The 15,622-nt window shown below is 37.1% G+C and overlaps 1 protein-coding gene across 1 annotated transcript in view; it reads left to right on the top strand.

Moving 5' to 3' along the window:
* Positions 1 to 14,175, top strand: part of KCNQ3 (potassium voltage-gated channel subfamily Q member 3) — a 188,726-nt gene extending 174,551 nt beyond the window's left edge. Inside the window, exons 10-15 of the mRNA XM_031591239.2 lie at positions 5,123 to 5,310; positions 6,195 to 6,297; positions 8,412 to 8,543; positions 9,755 to 9,853; positions 11,713 to 11,797; positions 12,705 to 14,175. Coding sequence (XP_031447099.1) covers positions 5,123 to 5,310; positions 6,195 to 6,297; positions 8,412 to 8,543; positions 9,755 to 9,853; positions 11,713 to 11,797; positions 12,705 to 13,442 — 1,345 coding nt within the window. The 3' untranslated portion in view covers positions 13,443 to 14,175. The remainder of the gene's footprint in view (positions 1 to 5,122; positions 5,311 to 6,194; positions 6,298 to 8,411; positions 8,544 to 9,754; positions 9,854 to 11,712; positions 11,798 to 12,704) is intronic.
* Positions 14,176 to 15,622: the final 1,447 nt, after the last annotated feature.

Here is a 15,622-nt window from a genome sequence, read left to right as displayed (position 1 = left end):
GGGACTCTTTCTCTTTCTGAAGACTGTCAAAGATGAGTCTAAGGAAGAACTCGTGGTCATATTTCTCACCAGATAATTTGGATGGTAAGTGAGTTCGAGTTTAAAGTTAGACCTACACTCCAATAAGGACCACCAAAGGATGAGGAAATGTGTTGGCTAAAATGGGAAATTTTTCCCTCCCAAATCAGAAACTTGCAAATTTAGACCTTGAAATTCTAGGTGCCTGGTGGCTATTTAAAAGAAAATATTAGTTATCAAGAAGTTATGGTCAACTATTTTGAAGTTGATCACTTTTGTGTGTTATTCTCTATAGAAACAAATGTTATTAGATTTTCTTAGAAGGATCAGCTGATTGGCTAAATTTTGTAAGTACTTTGGAACAGAAACGTGTTCTTTGTTTTATATTGGGAAAACGTGGACTCTTAGAGATCAGCTGAAAGTATTCACTGAGGGCTAGATTTTCTGCAGGGCTCATTGCTGTCTTCATATTAGTTGTATGCTAACTTCCACTGGAAAAAGCGCAAAGGAGGATATTTCTGAAAATCTCATTTAGAGTATTTGATTTCTCAAAGCTCCATTCACCTGCACAGTGATAGTACAGCTGATAATGTAGTAAAATACTGGAGTAAGCCTGACTTCCTTTTGCTTCCAGTTACTTGAGACTAGCCTAATCTAATGATCAGCTATCCTAGTGATTAGATAAACTGCAAAAATATGGAAAGATTTCCTGAATATTATTACTCTGTGTGAGGTGAAAAGGGTAAATACATGGAGTAGGGCTGTGTTTTATTCATTTTTAGTATTAATTCATTATTTTTCTTCTCATACACGTACCATTTGCTTATGAAACTCCAGTGTTAGGTGAAACACAGAGAGGAGAGTATCTGGCTTGCATGATGGGATGTAACTGCATTATTTCCATGCATGACTGTTTATGAATCAGTATTTCTAGTTCAGTGGTTCCCACTCTTTATTCTTAGCAAGGGTAGAATATCTACTGCAGAAGCCAGCAATCTCTTGTATATTCCACAAGCAAATTATTCTCCCAGAAGTTCCAAAATAATTCCCTTTGCTCTATGAGAGCAAGAATCTGAGAGATGAATTGTCCTTTAGCTGTGAAGACAGTTTGCAATGCATCTGTCTTCCTCACTTTGTAGTGGTCTGTATTTACCCTAGCATAAAGGACTTCTCATGCTAGGACTCCACTTTGAAGATAAAAGTTTGAGGAAAACTTTTATCCCATCACAAGGGAGAGGATGCAATGGCATGCAAGACAAGAAATGGCAATGCATTCAAAGCAATCAGAAAAAAATACTCTGCATTTTTATCAGTATTTTTGGAGTGTGTTTCTCCCTTGCGATTTCTGGAAGTGTACTGGAAATCAGAAATCCTGTTTTCCTGTGGGAAAGCCAAATGATGTGAAACCACTGTCCCAAAGAAAGGAAAAGCAGCTAATATAAATAGGTGGATTCTGAAAGACAAGCAGCAGTACATGAACTTGTAGATGGGAACCACTGTCCTAGCCACCTCATAAAGGATGATGTGATTTGCGCATGCTTCATACTCTGAGACTGAGCCATGCGCATGCTGTTTTAATGATGGGGATTGTGTCATGAGAACAAGTGTTTCCTAAGTATTTTTAAAAATCACTATGTAAGCAAAAACCCCAGCAGACCCAGATTTCATCTCCTGGAAATGAGAATACATGAGAATACAATCCGCTTTTTCCATGATGACAGATAGCCATTTGTCTGGAAAGAAGTTTGTTAGTTTTTGGGTTTTGTTTAATATACAACATATTGTATTTTTCATGTGAAGCTAAAGATTGATTTTCTGAGTATTCTACTGCTCTGGCTGCCTACAAATGAGCGCAATTGTCTACATTTATTGTGTAAAAATCCTGTTATAAATGAATGTTACTTTAAGGGTTAATAATCAGCATTAAATTAATGAGAAAGGCTTCAGGTCACATAACTTCAGCTTAGGCTAGAGATCTGCATTTTAAATTAATTCTCACCTAGATCTCCCTGTAATTAGTAATAACAGACAGATTTCTCCATCTGGAAAGTCATTCCAAAGTGAAACAGTTCTCTCGGCAGGTTGCTAACTTCCCACAGAGCATAAAAAGGAGTCTAAAGATCAATCTTAGGCATGAATTTAAAGAGTTAAAACAGATTGGTTAAATTCTAAACCTGAGGTGCCCGAGCAACAGTCTTGAGACAATAATTTGTTTATGAACTGGCACTTATCAATGGGAAAAGTTAACTCTGGAAAGGCAATTTAGGAATGGTTTATGTTTATATTAGCTACTTAAAAAAAAAAAAAAAAGAGGGTAACTATATATGCAGTGGAGAATATCATAGCAAATAAGTAGCCTTTTGTGCTGAATGCAGAGGACTATTTTGATCTATGAGTAGGTTATGAAGTCTTGATCACTGCTGTTCTGAGGTAGGTCCACGAAAGAAATTTCTGTCCCTGAACTGAAAAAAAATAAAAAAAAATCTCTCTCTTTTTTCTATATATATACATAAGAGCTTGAATAAAGTTCCCAGGGATGCCTTGAAATAAAGACATCTGTCTTGCTAAGCACCGCTGGTCTCAGACATGGCCTCTGAGGAAACAGATTCAGTGACAGTAATGCAGAAAAGAGACCACAGACTTCACTATCTTAATAGATAGCAAATCACTTGCTCATATCCTATACTCATACTTACATTAGTTTAGCCTTTGGAGCACTGTATCAGATCAGTCAGATCCAGAGTCCAGCCCAGAACTAAACACTATGGAATTAATTTTTAAAATAATTCCCAAGGCTGAACATGAAACTACCCTACACATTTTGTGCTAATTTACCACAGATGTCAAAAAGTAATATTATTTTGCTATAAACAGAAAACTATTCCTTGATTTTTTTCTGTGCATATTTGTTTGTACTTTGTACATTTTCCCCTAAAGCTATTAATACATGAAGGCAAAATCTGGGTAATTATTGCAATTCGCTAAGACCATTCTCATTCTTCTCTCAGGTCTGTGCTTTTATCTCCCCAAATCATTGACCTCAGCCCTGGCACTGCTGATACATCAGGATTAGCTGTGTGTTTCCATACTCACACAAGTCCTTAGTTTTGCCACTTCCACACTTGCACACACCTATACACTTAATATACACGTCTGAATTTAATAGGCAGCGGAAATTGCATTCATAAGTATTGCAGTACTGTCAACAACAAAATTCAGAAAGTCTGAGAAAACATTCTACACAAATGTTTGTACTTCAGTCTTTTGAGACAGGGGTATTTCACAGAATCACAGAATTGCAGGAGTTAGAAGGGATCTCTGGAGATCATCTAGTCCAGCTCCCCCTTCTGGGTCAAAAGAATTATTAATATGAATCTGATAGTAAAGATGAGGGCTCCAGTAATTCATATTGAAAAACAAACAAACAAACAAAAAACCCTAAGTGCAACAACTGTAACCTGCAATGCTCAAATAAATTAGCAATTTTGTATGCTGTAAGTTGCAGTATTACTACTAGACTCAGCACTCCTTTGAAAGCTGCTGTTTCTTTAGATCTATTAAATTGCTATTTTAAGAACATTATTCCAAAAACTTCTGCTGTGGTGGGATACTGCCATAGGCAGAGCTCTGAGGTGGAAATAGCTTCTTCTGTCAAAGAGGTGTATTGTTGATACCAGAGATCCACAACTTCCAAAAACATTGCTAGAACACACAAAAAATCCATCTGACCAAGATGATAACTCCTTAAACAGAGAATAAATAGTCTTGTGAGTGAGATTCTCCAATCACAACGTCTGCACAGAAGTAATTAGCTCTGACCACTGTGTCCTTCCGGGGTGGATCCTCTCCATCCTTGCTCTTCCACACCAGTATGTTCACTGGCTTCAGCTGAACACTGTGCACGAACACCTCTCTGAATACCAATAAAATCTCATTATCCTAGCCATCAGTTTTTCCTTCAGCTTTGCTCCCTCCTGTGGCTCTCATAAACATGTCAGCTGCTGTGTTTTTTTCTCTACTCCACTGAACCCTCTTGCCCTACTCTCTCGTGTAGATTTGCCTCTTGGCCACATGCACACAATTCACCTCTTCCCAGAGCTGTCCCCCATTGCACTGTTGAATCGGAGTAAGGGGGAGTCTTTCTTCTTGTGACTTTGCCCCACATTAACATTTTTTATCAAATATTCAAAACAAGATATTTTTAGCAGCAAAAGAAACAAGAAAATCAAACATTTATACCACCTATCATCTTCAAATTGTTCAGAGCATATTCAAGTTGATACTCTAAGTAGCAAATTCTTTTATTCTGCTGTTTTCAGTGGTAAATTACTTTTAAGACTGTTATGGTCATTAGGCTATGAGAAAGGTTACTGATGCCAGTGAGATGGCAGGTAGATGCAATCCTAGCTATACATTGTCACTGATGTACATTATTCTAAAAGAGGACAGTGCAAGAAATCATGAGAGCAACAAAATAAGTCATTTTACCACAATTTGAATAGAACACTTAAATTTCTAGAATAATGAATCTAGAAATCTCTAGAAATTGAATCATGGAGAGAACTGGGTGGCCTGCCCTACCAGGTAGCAAGTAATTGCTTGGCAATGCCTTTCCAGTGTCTTGCTGACAATTTATTTGGTTCACAGCACATTTGACCTTTCTTCTCCTCTTGACTATGCACATGACTTTTTCATTTAATAGTTTGCCGTTGATGCAGTAGTTCGAGAAAGCACTGATGAGGGAAGGCCAAGCATCCTTGCCTTTAGATAATATAACTGCCTAAGTAATAATGTTCTTTTCTTAATAACAAATCTAATGCTTCAGACGTGGTACTGGAGCTGAAGCATTGTGATGTATTACATAAAGAGGATAGTAAGACCCTCTGGTAACATTTTCAACATACAATAAAAAAATTCTCATAAAAATCAGCTAATTATATGTGAAGCCTTGCTATTGCTTGCAAAGACATTGATGTATTATGGTAGCCCCAGCAGTGTCCTTGTGTACAAAACATTTATTTAGCCTCTTCTATATTTAAAGCATCATGAAAACAAGTTTAAAGTGTACAAAGGAGGAAAATGATTACTTTTGCTTATTTTGTAGCCAAAAGCTGGGTCTCTTGGATCGGGTTCGTGGTACCAATACTAAAGGAAAGCTATTTACCCCTCTGAATGTAGATGCCATTGAAGAAAGTCCTTCAAAAGAGCCTAAGAATGTTGTCTTGAATAATAAGGAGCGTTTTCGCACTGCATTCCGAATGAAAGCGTACGCTTTTTGGCAAAGCTCAGAAGGTAGCCCATCTGTGTTGATTTCTTTCTATCCATCCCCTTTTATCCCCATTTTACTTTCTTCCTCTGCATCTTCTGTTCAAGGTTTTCAACTTTCTGGAACAAGCATTGCCATCTCCTGGTTTTATGTGGCACATTTGGGGAAGCTCCAGGAAACAAATGCTGGTGTCCAGGCAACACAGTGCTCGAAATAAGGCAATGGTCCTCCAAAAAACAGCAATTGATATTGGATTTGGCCAGTGATGTAATCAACCTATTTGAACTGGGGCAATAGGGCACATTGGGCAGTGAATCTGTATCTCCCAAAAGCACTTGCTATCATGGCTTTGCTTATTAGCAGGGATTATATGCTAAGGTAGCTCCCTTTTTGGACTGCATCCAGACCTGTGACCAGGTATCCCATAAATATCTACTCACTGCAAACCCTTTAAACCTTGTTTTATAGAGTAAACTGATGTTTCCCTTCCACTCACCATAGGAAAGCTACCCCCTAGCATTTCCATTTATGGGTGTCTGTGCAATAAGACAGGATGTTTTTCCTCAGCTTCCCTCAACACATTTTTCTGCTGTTGTCTGTTGTGTTGGCATGTTTTCTCAATGGCAGTTTTTCCTTCATTGTGCCAGCTGGCCTCAGAACATATATCCATACTACCATGGATATAGTTTGGGTTTCCTCTCTGGGGACTTGATTATCCTCCACCTGAAATTACATGAGATCAGAGATGTGGAAATGGGAATATTTGGCCTGTATCTTCTATAGAAGTTCTATCCCAGAAGGATTATGAAATCGCTTTCAAGAGCTGACTGGAGTAAGAGAAACCTGCAAAAGATGTTCTTTTACTAAATTACACTTGTGTTCACACATCTTTTTATGGCCTACCTTGCAGATGCAGGAACGGGGGAACCTGGGGGAGAAGAGAGAGGCGACAGTAGTGACTTCCTTATGGAAGATATGATTCCCACATTCAAGACAGCCATCAGAGCTGTCAGGTAAATGCCTTTAACTCTGCAGTTTTTGAGTGTTTGTGCTTTAGGAAATCTCTTATTGCTGTTCTTGTTTTTTATGAATGCAATAAACTGGACAACTGTAGATAACATCAGGCAAATCCTATTCAAAGTCCTCTTTAAAATATGCAGAAAGGAAAATGTTTTACAGTTACATTTATTGGGCCATTTTTTTTCAAGACCATCCACAAACGTATTTATTATAAAACAAAATATTATACACCTTATCATTAAAATATACTATAATTATAGTATCCTGCTCAACTTACTGTAGCATTCATGTAAAGCTGAAATTTTAGAACCAACAAACCCTCAACTGACATAAATATTCTTTATTTATATTTGTATGAGTCTGCAATATATTTTGTTGTCTGTCATGGTTTAATAGATGCTGAGATCTCCATCTGATCAGTCTTCAGCCTATGGCTTGTGTCATTTCTAGTTTTGCATCACATGAAATATTCCCTTAGCTATAACAACTATGCTATAACAACTTGTGTTGGTAGATTATAGCTAAAGACCTATACAAGATTTATCTTTTTCACCTCCAGAATGAACTTAATTTTTAATAACCAGGCAATGGCTGAGAAACGAAAATAGTATACAGATGGTATTTCTTTCACAAAATGCAATTGTCTGTAAGTCCAGTTTGCTCTCATCAGAACTTCCATAACAATTTAGTGCTCTGAATTCAATACTTTATTTTCTTCAATATGAGTATGATGTCTGTTTTCATTTTATCATTTTTATCAATTACCCCAAACTGATTTATCTGACTAATATATACAAATAAAATAAAAATTAATACTGTTTCCGTCCTGCTGGAAGCTTTTCCATCCTTGCTCCCTCTCTAATTTCCCCCTTTTTTTCCTCCTGATACCTGCTTGGTTTCAAACGCCAGCTTTACATCTGCCCTATGTTGTACACTTCCATAATGCATTTTTGCAAAACTTCCTCTCCAATATCCTGTGCAAATCTAATTGATTTCATGTAATTTTCCTTTAAACTCAATCATAAGCCAAGATTTTTTTCCTCCCTTTTTTTTTTTTCCTTTATACAGTTTATCCAGACCTTGAAGGCTAATAGAAGGCAATTCATTCAGACAAGACCTCTTAATAGGTTTCCAGAGTCATAATCAAGAATTTAAACTGAAATCACTAACAGTGGGTTCCCTATTTTAAATAGAGTTTGGATGTTTTCATACATATTTTGGCTACAATAATCAAGTTTCAAGCTTTGAAAACTCAAACAGTGGGAGATTTACAAGTAACAGAGTTACATAGTTAGATTTCAAGCCTAAGAAGTTAAGATTTTAAGAAGTTAAATGATATTTCATTTATGTTTATTACCTGTTTGTTTAACATTCCAAGATACAAATGTGAGCAGATGAATAAACAGGAAAGCATTTTAGAAAAGGATGTAAAGCAGTTTTCAAGCTCTCTTGTCAGCATTACATCTATGATGCTATTATTACTAGGATATTTAATACTACTACTACTAATAGTAATGGTAATAATAATGATGCTGCATAATAATAACAATGCCACATCTATAACAAAACAATAATGTTACACTGATAATTTTTCAAGGACACTTTAGGTATTTCTAACACTTTCTCCCTTTAGTTGCAAATTCAGTTGCTGACTACTGAACTTTCACATTCCTAATGAATTAGCATTTCCTCTTCAAAACTTTCCCAGGTACAAAATGAAAACCAAGCTGATAATGATTCAGCATTGTACAGACCGTAAACTTCATACTAAGTTGAACCATGCCTTCAGCTTCAAAATCTCCTGTTATTTGTGATCTTTGAGTTCCCCATCTAAATGTATTGCTTTGAACCATTTCTAGTTACGAAGATAATACTAAAAAAGACGTGTATATAACTATTTTAAGGAAAATCTATTCTATTAGTTATGAAAATCAACTGTTTTCAAACAGTGGTATGACATTAGGGATTCTCTGCTTATTATTGCCTTGTGTGTAAATAACGATTGATTTCCCAACATCCAGAGTCTTTACCAAATATTCAGTGAAGATGCAAATGGTCATTTTGGAATTTATACAGAAGCTTAGTAATGTTTTCTTTTATTACACAGAATACTACAGTTTCGTCTCTATAAAAAAAAATTCAAGGAGACTTTGAGGCCTTACGATGTAAAGGATGTGATAGAGCAATACTCAGCAGGGCATCTTGATATGCTTTCCAGAATAAAGTATCTTCAGGCAAGGTAAGAATCCTCTGGGAAGTGGGGAAAATGTAGAACTGTGCTGGAAAAAGTGTAATTGGTCTGTATGTGTATAAGGCCACCCAGAAGCTCTCTGATCAGTGTAGCTGATCTATCAGAAAGCCTCTTCCCCAAAAAGTAAAGGTGAGTGAGCAGTTAGCTGGGGAAGCTGCAGCAGAAGTGAGCACTGGCTCACATGTAGAATGCCATAATCAAAAATTTTCTTGACTATTGGCTCACTTGATAATAGTGAAATTTTCCCCTTCTCCCCTTTTTGCAGATGATCAATAAAAGCTGTAGTTGCACTACACAGAGTTTTCCTTTGGGCTGGTTTATCTGTAGATCTGTGCACAGTGAAATAGCTAATACAAGTGCAAAAACACATTAGCGCAAAAGGTTTTAAATCTCTTCGAGTGTAAATTAATGTAAATGAAAATATGTTTTGAGCTCAGAAAGTTGAGGAGAGCTCATGATCTCAGAAATCTGTGTCTGCAGCATGGTCTACAAGCCCTGTGCTGGAGGTCATTCCTCTAACTTAGACTGAGCTATTGCATGATTTTCAGCAGCAGGGGATCTCTCCCGGATGCTTAACTGCTGGTATTTGCAGAGGTGCTGATGTGCTCATGCCTGTCTCACAAAGTATTTACAGCAGTGCTCTGTGGGGTGAAGACTCATCCCTGGTGAGCCCAGGTAAAAATCACAGCACGGCCTTAGCAATGTGGTGTTCAGCTCAGCAGTGTAAAGAGACACCAGTTGTGGAGGTCAAGTCTTGTGAGATTCCTCTCATAGTTAATGGAGAGCTAGTCAATGTAAACAACGGTGTTTGTGACACAGCTCATTCCTCCTTAAACCAGATTTGATCAGATGAATATTCCTTACTATCTCCAAAACTTTCACCTCTGAGTTGACTAAATCTCCATTCGCTATTTCCAGACAAAACTGAGTGAGTACAGCTTATTGTGTCTAAGAATAATTTGATGCCAAAGGAGTTTGATGGGGCACTGACGGATAGTCCAGCAGTACTTCAGTGCCTAGGAAATATCTAATTTGCTTTTTCAAGTTTTGTCTTGACTTTTTTAAGCTCTATCTTCAAAACTTCTTTTTGAGTCTTTGCTGTGTGCTGCAGAGATGCATAGTAGTTTCTTTCATGTTCTAACATGCTATGTTAGCATTTAGAGGTGGTCTTATGCAGTTGCACTTTTCTTTTTTTTCAGAGTAGATATGATTTTTACACCTGGACCTCCATCTACTCCCAAGCATAAGAAATCCCAAAAGGGAGGAGCTTTTTCTTACCCTTCACAACAGTCTCCCAGGTGAAATTATTCTTAGTATTTTGCACAGACCAAAACAAGAATATAATGTTCACTCATACCAAAAAGCATGCACTTCATTCATACAGCTAGAAAAATGTTATACTAACGATACTATATTAAAGATAGGTTGCTACAAGATGCTTTAGTGTGAATGTTGAAGAAGACTAGCTTCCCTTAGGACAATGTATAATGGAAATATAATCTTATTGGCTTCTTAATTGCCTGGCTCAGCTTCTCTGTGTTTTGTAAATATGATTTTATATGAAATATGAACATGCGACTGCTAAAGTACTGAATTTTTAGCATTCAATGAATGAGACCAGTTAAAAACCTTTAAGAAATTGCCAGCAGTTTTAAGTAAGCCAGATATCATCTTGAAGTGAAAAAAAAGTTTTATTATAATCCTCACCAAAAGGCAAGCACAGAATTTCAACAATTCTGTTTAAAATCAATGATTAGAAGGAGTTACTGAAAATGAATTGCAAGAACAGGTTTCTGGGAGTGAAAATTACACATTGTATTGTATTGCAGTGATCCTGGTAGCAATAATTCTATAATAAATGACACTTTTTTCTGTTATTTGCATCTATCCATCTGTCACTAAATACCCATGAAGAACCACACAAAACTATCAACAATCTGTCCCCAAAGCTGTTACAGTTTCTCAGGACAAAAGTAATCTTACAGAAAATAAATTAACTTGGGTTTATCTGGTTTATCCCACGCAGTAAAAAATCTGAAAATACGTAAATACAAAGGCAGAGCCCTACACATATGGAAGAAGCAATGATCATTTGGGGAACAAAGCAGATTGCAAAATTTGCATGAGCCCTGTCCGTAGTAACCCAACCTACAAAATTTGACATGTTTTGGTTATAGCTTCTGCTTTAAGATATTATTCACAGCTGTGAATTTCATCAGAAAGGGAAGACAAGAGCTGAATCTGTTAAAACGAAAGTTTCAGGGAATGTCTTTTCTAAGTCATGTTCTTTAGATATTACCATAGATTATGGAAAGACATAGGTTTCTTTGAAGTTTATTTGGAACTCTTTAGATAAAGATTTATCTTGACGATGACTTTCAGATCTTACAGTGTTGTAAATCAGGGTTCCTTGTTTGAGCAGTAATCATCTCCTTACCACCTTATTCTATGTGATGAGTGAGCAGTAGGAAATTACACAGAATCATGGAATTGTAAGATTGGAAGGGACCTCTGGAGATCAAGTCCAACCTCCCTGCTAAAGCAGGTTCCCTACAGTAGGTTGCAGAGGTCTTAATACACTCTGAACAAAGCCTAGGGGCTTATTACAGAGCAGAAAATTTATTCAGAAATCTGTTTTAAATTTCCAGGACACGTTGTCTCTGCTTTTCCACTCTCTGCCATTTTCTATTTAATGGAATGGAGAAAAAAAAACCACTCAACCATGAAGCTCGTATTCAAAGTCTTTAAACAAAATAATTGGAAAGAATTAGACTTCAAAATAATGCTGTATGACATCTGTAGCCCTGTTATCTACTACCTCAACATTTTTTCACAAATCTAGAATTATTCCACCAAGTCTGAAACTAATTTCATTTTCATTTTGAGCTTTTTTGGTTTACATTTGTTTTGTCTTGATCTCTGTCTTGATATTGAAAACAATATAATTTTAATCTCAAGATCAGGAGTTCATTCTTTAGAAATTCATTGAAATTGTATACAGTGATCTTTTTATCCTGTTCGTCCAATTTTTCTTCAGTGGGGCTCCAAGGAGCTGTACTGATATATCAGCAAGATGACATTTAAGTTTTCTCATATAAAATACTTACGGTGATGCAAAGAAAAACAGAATGCTAACAAAGATATTAATTCTTTATAGAAATGATCCATATGTAGCCAAAGCATCTACAGTAGATACTGAAGACCAAAGTATGATGGGCAAATTTGTTAAAGTTGAACGACAGGTATGTAATTTCACAACCATGGTGGAGAATAAGTTGATATGAATTCTATGTGATTCTTTGTCTGACCTATGCAAATTTGTACTGTTGAAGATCAAGATTCATACAGGTCTTGCATTAATGATCACAGAATTATGTGATTAGTTTTCTGTTAAATAATTTAATTACTTGGGAAGTATGCATTTTGAGACCTGTTGAATGAATATAATTATGTATGGTGGCAGACCATAACGATATGGTTTAGGTGAGACTTTTTCATACCTTTAAACTTCAATCTATGCATGGTATTTTGCCATGAGTACACCCTTCTTTTGGAGGGTTTGACACTTAAAAGGATGGCTTACTCAGGTATTTTGAGCCCTCTTTATGCATACTAGCCTCTTGCTTAACGACACTCATATTTTTAAAATAACTAAGATGGAGTCAAGTGGCACTGACTCATGTCAATTCCTATCATGGAAGGTAAACGGTCAGGCACAACATACGATCAAAGACAAAGGCAAGTAGTAGTACTGATATGTAACCCTGATGTTATGGGACTGTTAAGAGTTAGTAGATTTGTATGCAAAGGTAACTTCATTTGTCACATTTTGGTAATATCTTTTTACTGTATGCTATCAAGACTTTGGTCATAATGCTGTAAACTGTCACTGAATAGTGGATTGCCAAATATGCAGCAATGCTAAAAAAATATCTGACACAGTTCATAGTGACTGATCTAAATTTGAGGCAATTAGTGGATGACCTGGCACCCACTGCAGTCCAGCTTCCAAGGCAAAGTCATTATCTTATAGTTGCCTTCATGACGAATAAAGGTGGCAACAGAATGGGGGCAGTGCACCTATGGAAGCATTGGCTGGTTCATTGAAGAACTGACTTGAAATGATATGATAAAACTGGTATTTTTCAGGTAAATGACATGGGGAAGAAATTGGATTTTCTTGTTGATATGCATATGCATCATATGGAACAGTTGCAAATACAAGTTGCTGAGATAAGTCCATTGAAAGAAACTGCTTCTCCTGCAAAGGAAAAGAGAGAAGAAAACAAGTATTCTGAATTAAAAACAGTGATCTACAAATACACTGATCAGTGTACTCATGAAACTCCTTACAACTTCCAGCAAGTTCCAGTCAACAAAGTCAGTCCTTATGGTTTCTCAGCGCATGGCCACATGACTCATTCACAGCCTCTTTCAACGGGTGGGCAAAACTCTGGCAAACTGCAAGCCACACCTTCCTCAACATCATATGCAGAAAGGCCAACAGTTCTGCCTATATTTACATTAATGGACTCCCAGGTTAGCTACCACTCCCAAGGAGACATGCAAAGCCCTTACTCAGATAAAGTGTCTCCAAGGCAGAGAAGGAGCTTGACAAGAGACAGCGATACCCCATTGTCCCTTCTCTCCGTCAACCATGAGGAACTTGAGCGCTCCCCAAGTGGCTTCAGTATCTCCCAAGACAGAGATGATTTCCCATTTGGCCCCAATGGGGGATCTGCGTGGATGAGAGAGAAACGCTACCTAGCAGAGGGGGAAACAGACACAGACACCGACCCTTTTACACCAAGTGGCTCCATGCCTTTGTCTTCAACAGGGGATGGAATTTCAGATTCAATATGGACCCCTTCAAATAAGCCAGTTTAGAAGTGCGTGGGGGGGTAGTCACTGGCTGACTTCTCCGTGTAATGTAAGCATACTTTGTATATCTCACTTACTCTGCACCCAAAGCTTACTAGTTCAAAACACCAATGGCTGCATAAGATGCATGTGATATTAGTGGTAGTCATTCTGCACCATTTCATACAATTTACTAATGCAGTTTTTTTCATGCTACCAAAACTAAGGAGCTTAGTTTTGAGCATGGTTTGCATGACTTTACCCTATATAAATGGTACAGCTGATTTCTTCTGTGATTCATACTATCTGATATTCTTCAATACAACCAACAATGGTGGATTGGTAACAGCCAAGATATGGTCCTTGCTACACTTTGTAAACAGAGCAGCAAAGTCAAATTTGTTTCAGGAGCACTATCCTTTTGTGGAAATAAAAAGTCTGAATCCATTTTCCTATTTAAGTAACTCAATCTCTATCCTATCTAGCCAAAAGCATATAATATTCAAAGCAGGGAAAAAGCTGTCAAAGTAAACGACCTTACTGAAATAGTTTTGTAAACTAAATGCTTCTCATGTGATCTATTATATAACTACCTATGAAATACAATGCTAAATTGAAGTTAGGGGTAGAATTAAAAATGATGAAAGCCACCAACTGAGATCAGTTTTGGATATTTAATTACTGCATAAATTCCTCAAACTACTTTGAAAATTACCACTAGTGATTATAAAATTGCTGGAAATATGATTACAATCCTATTTTGTAGAAAAACTTTTGCTAAGTCTATTTGTTTCTTACAGGGCCAAGGTTTCTCTCTGTTCCAAAAAAAAAAGAAAAAAAGAAAAAAAAAAAAAAAAAAGCTGTTCATTGCAGAGAAGCTCAGGTTTCTACTCTCCACTCTTTTACTGAGTTATGTAGTGTATGTAGTGTTAAGTTCCATAATACAAATGTTCTTCAGTTTGCCAGTGTGTTTATTTGGAGTTGTAGTTACATAAATACAGGTTGTGAGGCTCAATTCACTATTATTTGTGAAGTGCTTTAAGCTTCTCAGATCTGCAGAGTAACACTTTTCTGTTCCCTGGGAGCTCCACAGTGCAAGGAGATGTGTGTCTGGCTTACAGTTTCTTTTTGAAATGGACAGCTGCAAATCCATGTATGGCAGTCATATTTAACTTCAGTGTACAAAGAAATAAATGACATTATTTTGTCCTGTCCCTGAGCAACAGAGGTATAAGTTTACTCCTTAGGCCTCAGCCAAACAATTCCTGTGCAAATTGGAAACTGTGTAGAGAGAGCAGGAAAACAATAGAATCCACTGGGCACAGGGCAGAAATGAATCTGAGATCTCACCACCACAGTGGGGATGTAGTTTCTATACAGCTAGTGAAACACAGCCTATCCAAATATCCTATGCAGAATCTCAATCCAAGTGTCAATGAAATAGCATCCATGTGATGTCAATTTGAATTCCTATGCATTCTTTACAGCAGGTGGAAAATTAATCTGCACAGTGAGTGAGCACAGGGTACAAGAAACATGTCACAGACACCCACAGACAGTAGATGAAGATCTCACTTCCACCCCATCATCCAAGGTGCAGCTTCTGCCATAGCTCCTGTTCCACCTCCTGCTAAGAATGACTTCTGCCTCTCCAGACAGCTAATGTCTCTACAACCAATGAAGGCATAAGGATATGGCTAGGGAGGATGTTAGAAAGTGAATTTTCTGTCATGGCTGTACAGCTAAGCATTGTTGGCCATGCAGTTAGAGGACAAGAAGAGATACCCTATAGGTATTCCTGTGTATGTCTCTAACTGGGAATTGCACAGGCCTGGATAGAGTGTACCTTGTTGGTAGGGGATACCTTGTTGAGTTTTGCCCACTTTGTCAGTAACTCTATGTTTGTTGATTCTTCAGAGTTGTTGACATCTCATGATAATCATTCCATGTGGGGAACTTCTATTCTGTTCCAGGTATTGTGCAGGCATTGTCTTAATCTTCATTGTTTACTTAAGAGCTACCTAAAAAAAATAGGATCTTCTTACTCTAATATTTCATCTGTTTCATCAACTAAAATCATGATACAGCCTTCTTGGCCAGATCTTCAGGGAGAAGAAATTCTTGTAATTAGTTGTGTAAATAAATCACACCAATTACAGCCTTGAAGACTGAGCTGAGGTACAATTTTAGTAGTTACTTATTTGACA

The sequence above is a fragment of the Phasianus colchicus genome, chromosome 3, assembly GCF_987193195.1.
Source record: "Phasianus colchicus chromosome 3, bPhaCol1.hap1.1, whole genome shotgun sequence".
NCBI lineage: Eukaryota > Metazoa > Chordata > Aves > Galliformes > Phasianidae > Phasianus > Phasianus colchicus.
The sequence above is the reverse complement of the archived record's forward strand: the minus strand, read 5'-3'. Positions and strand labels throughout refer to the sequence as shown.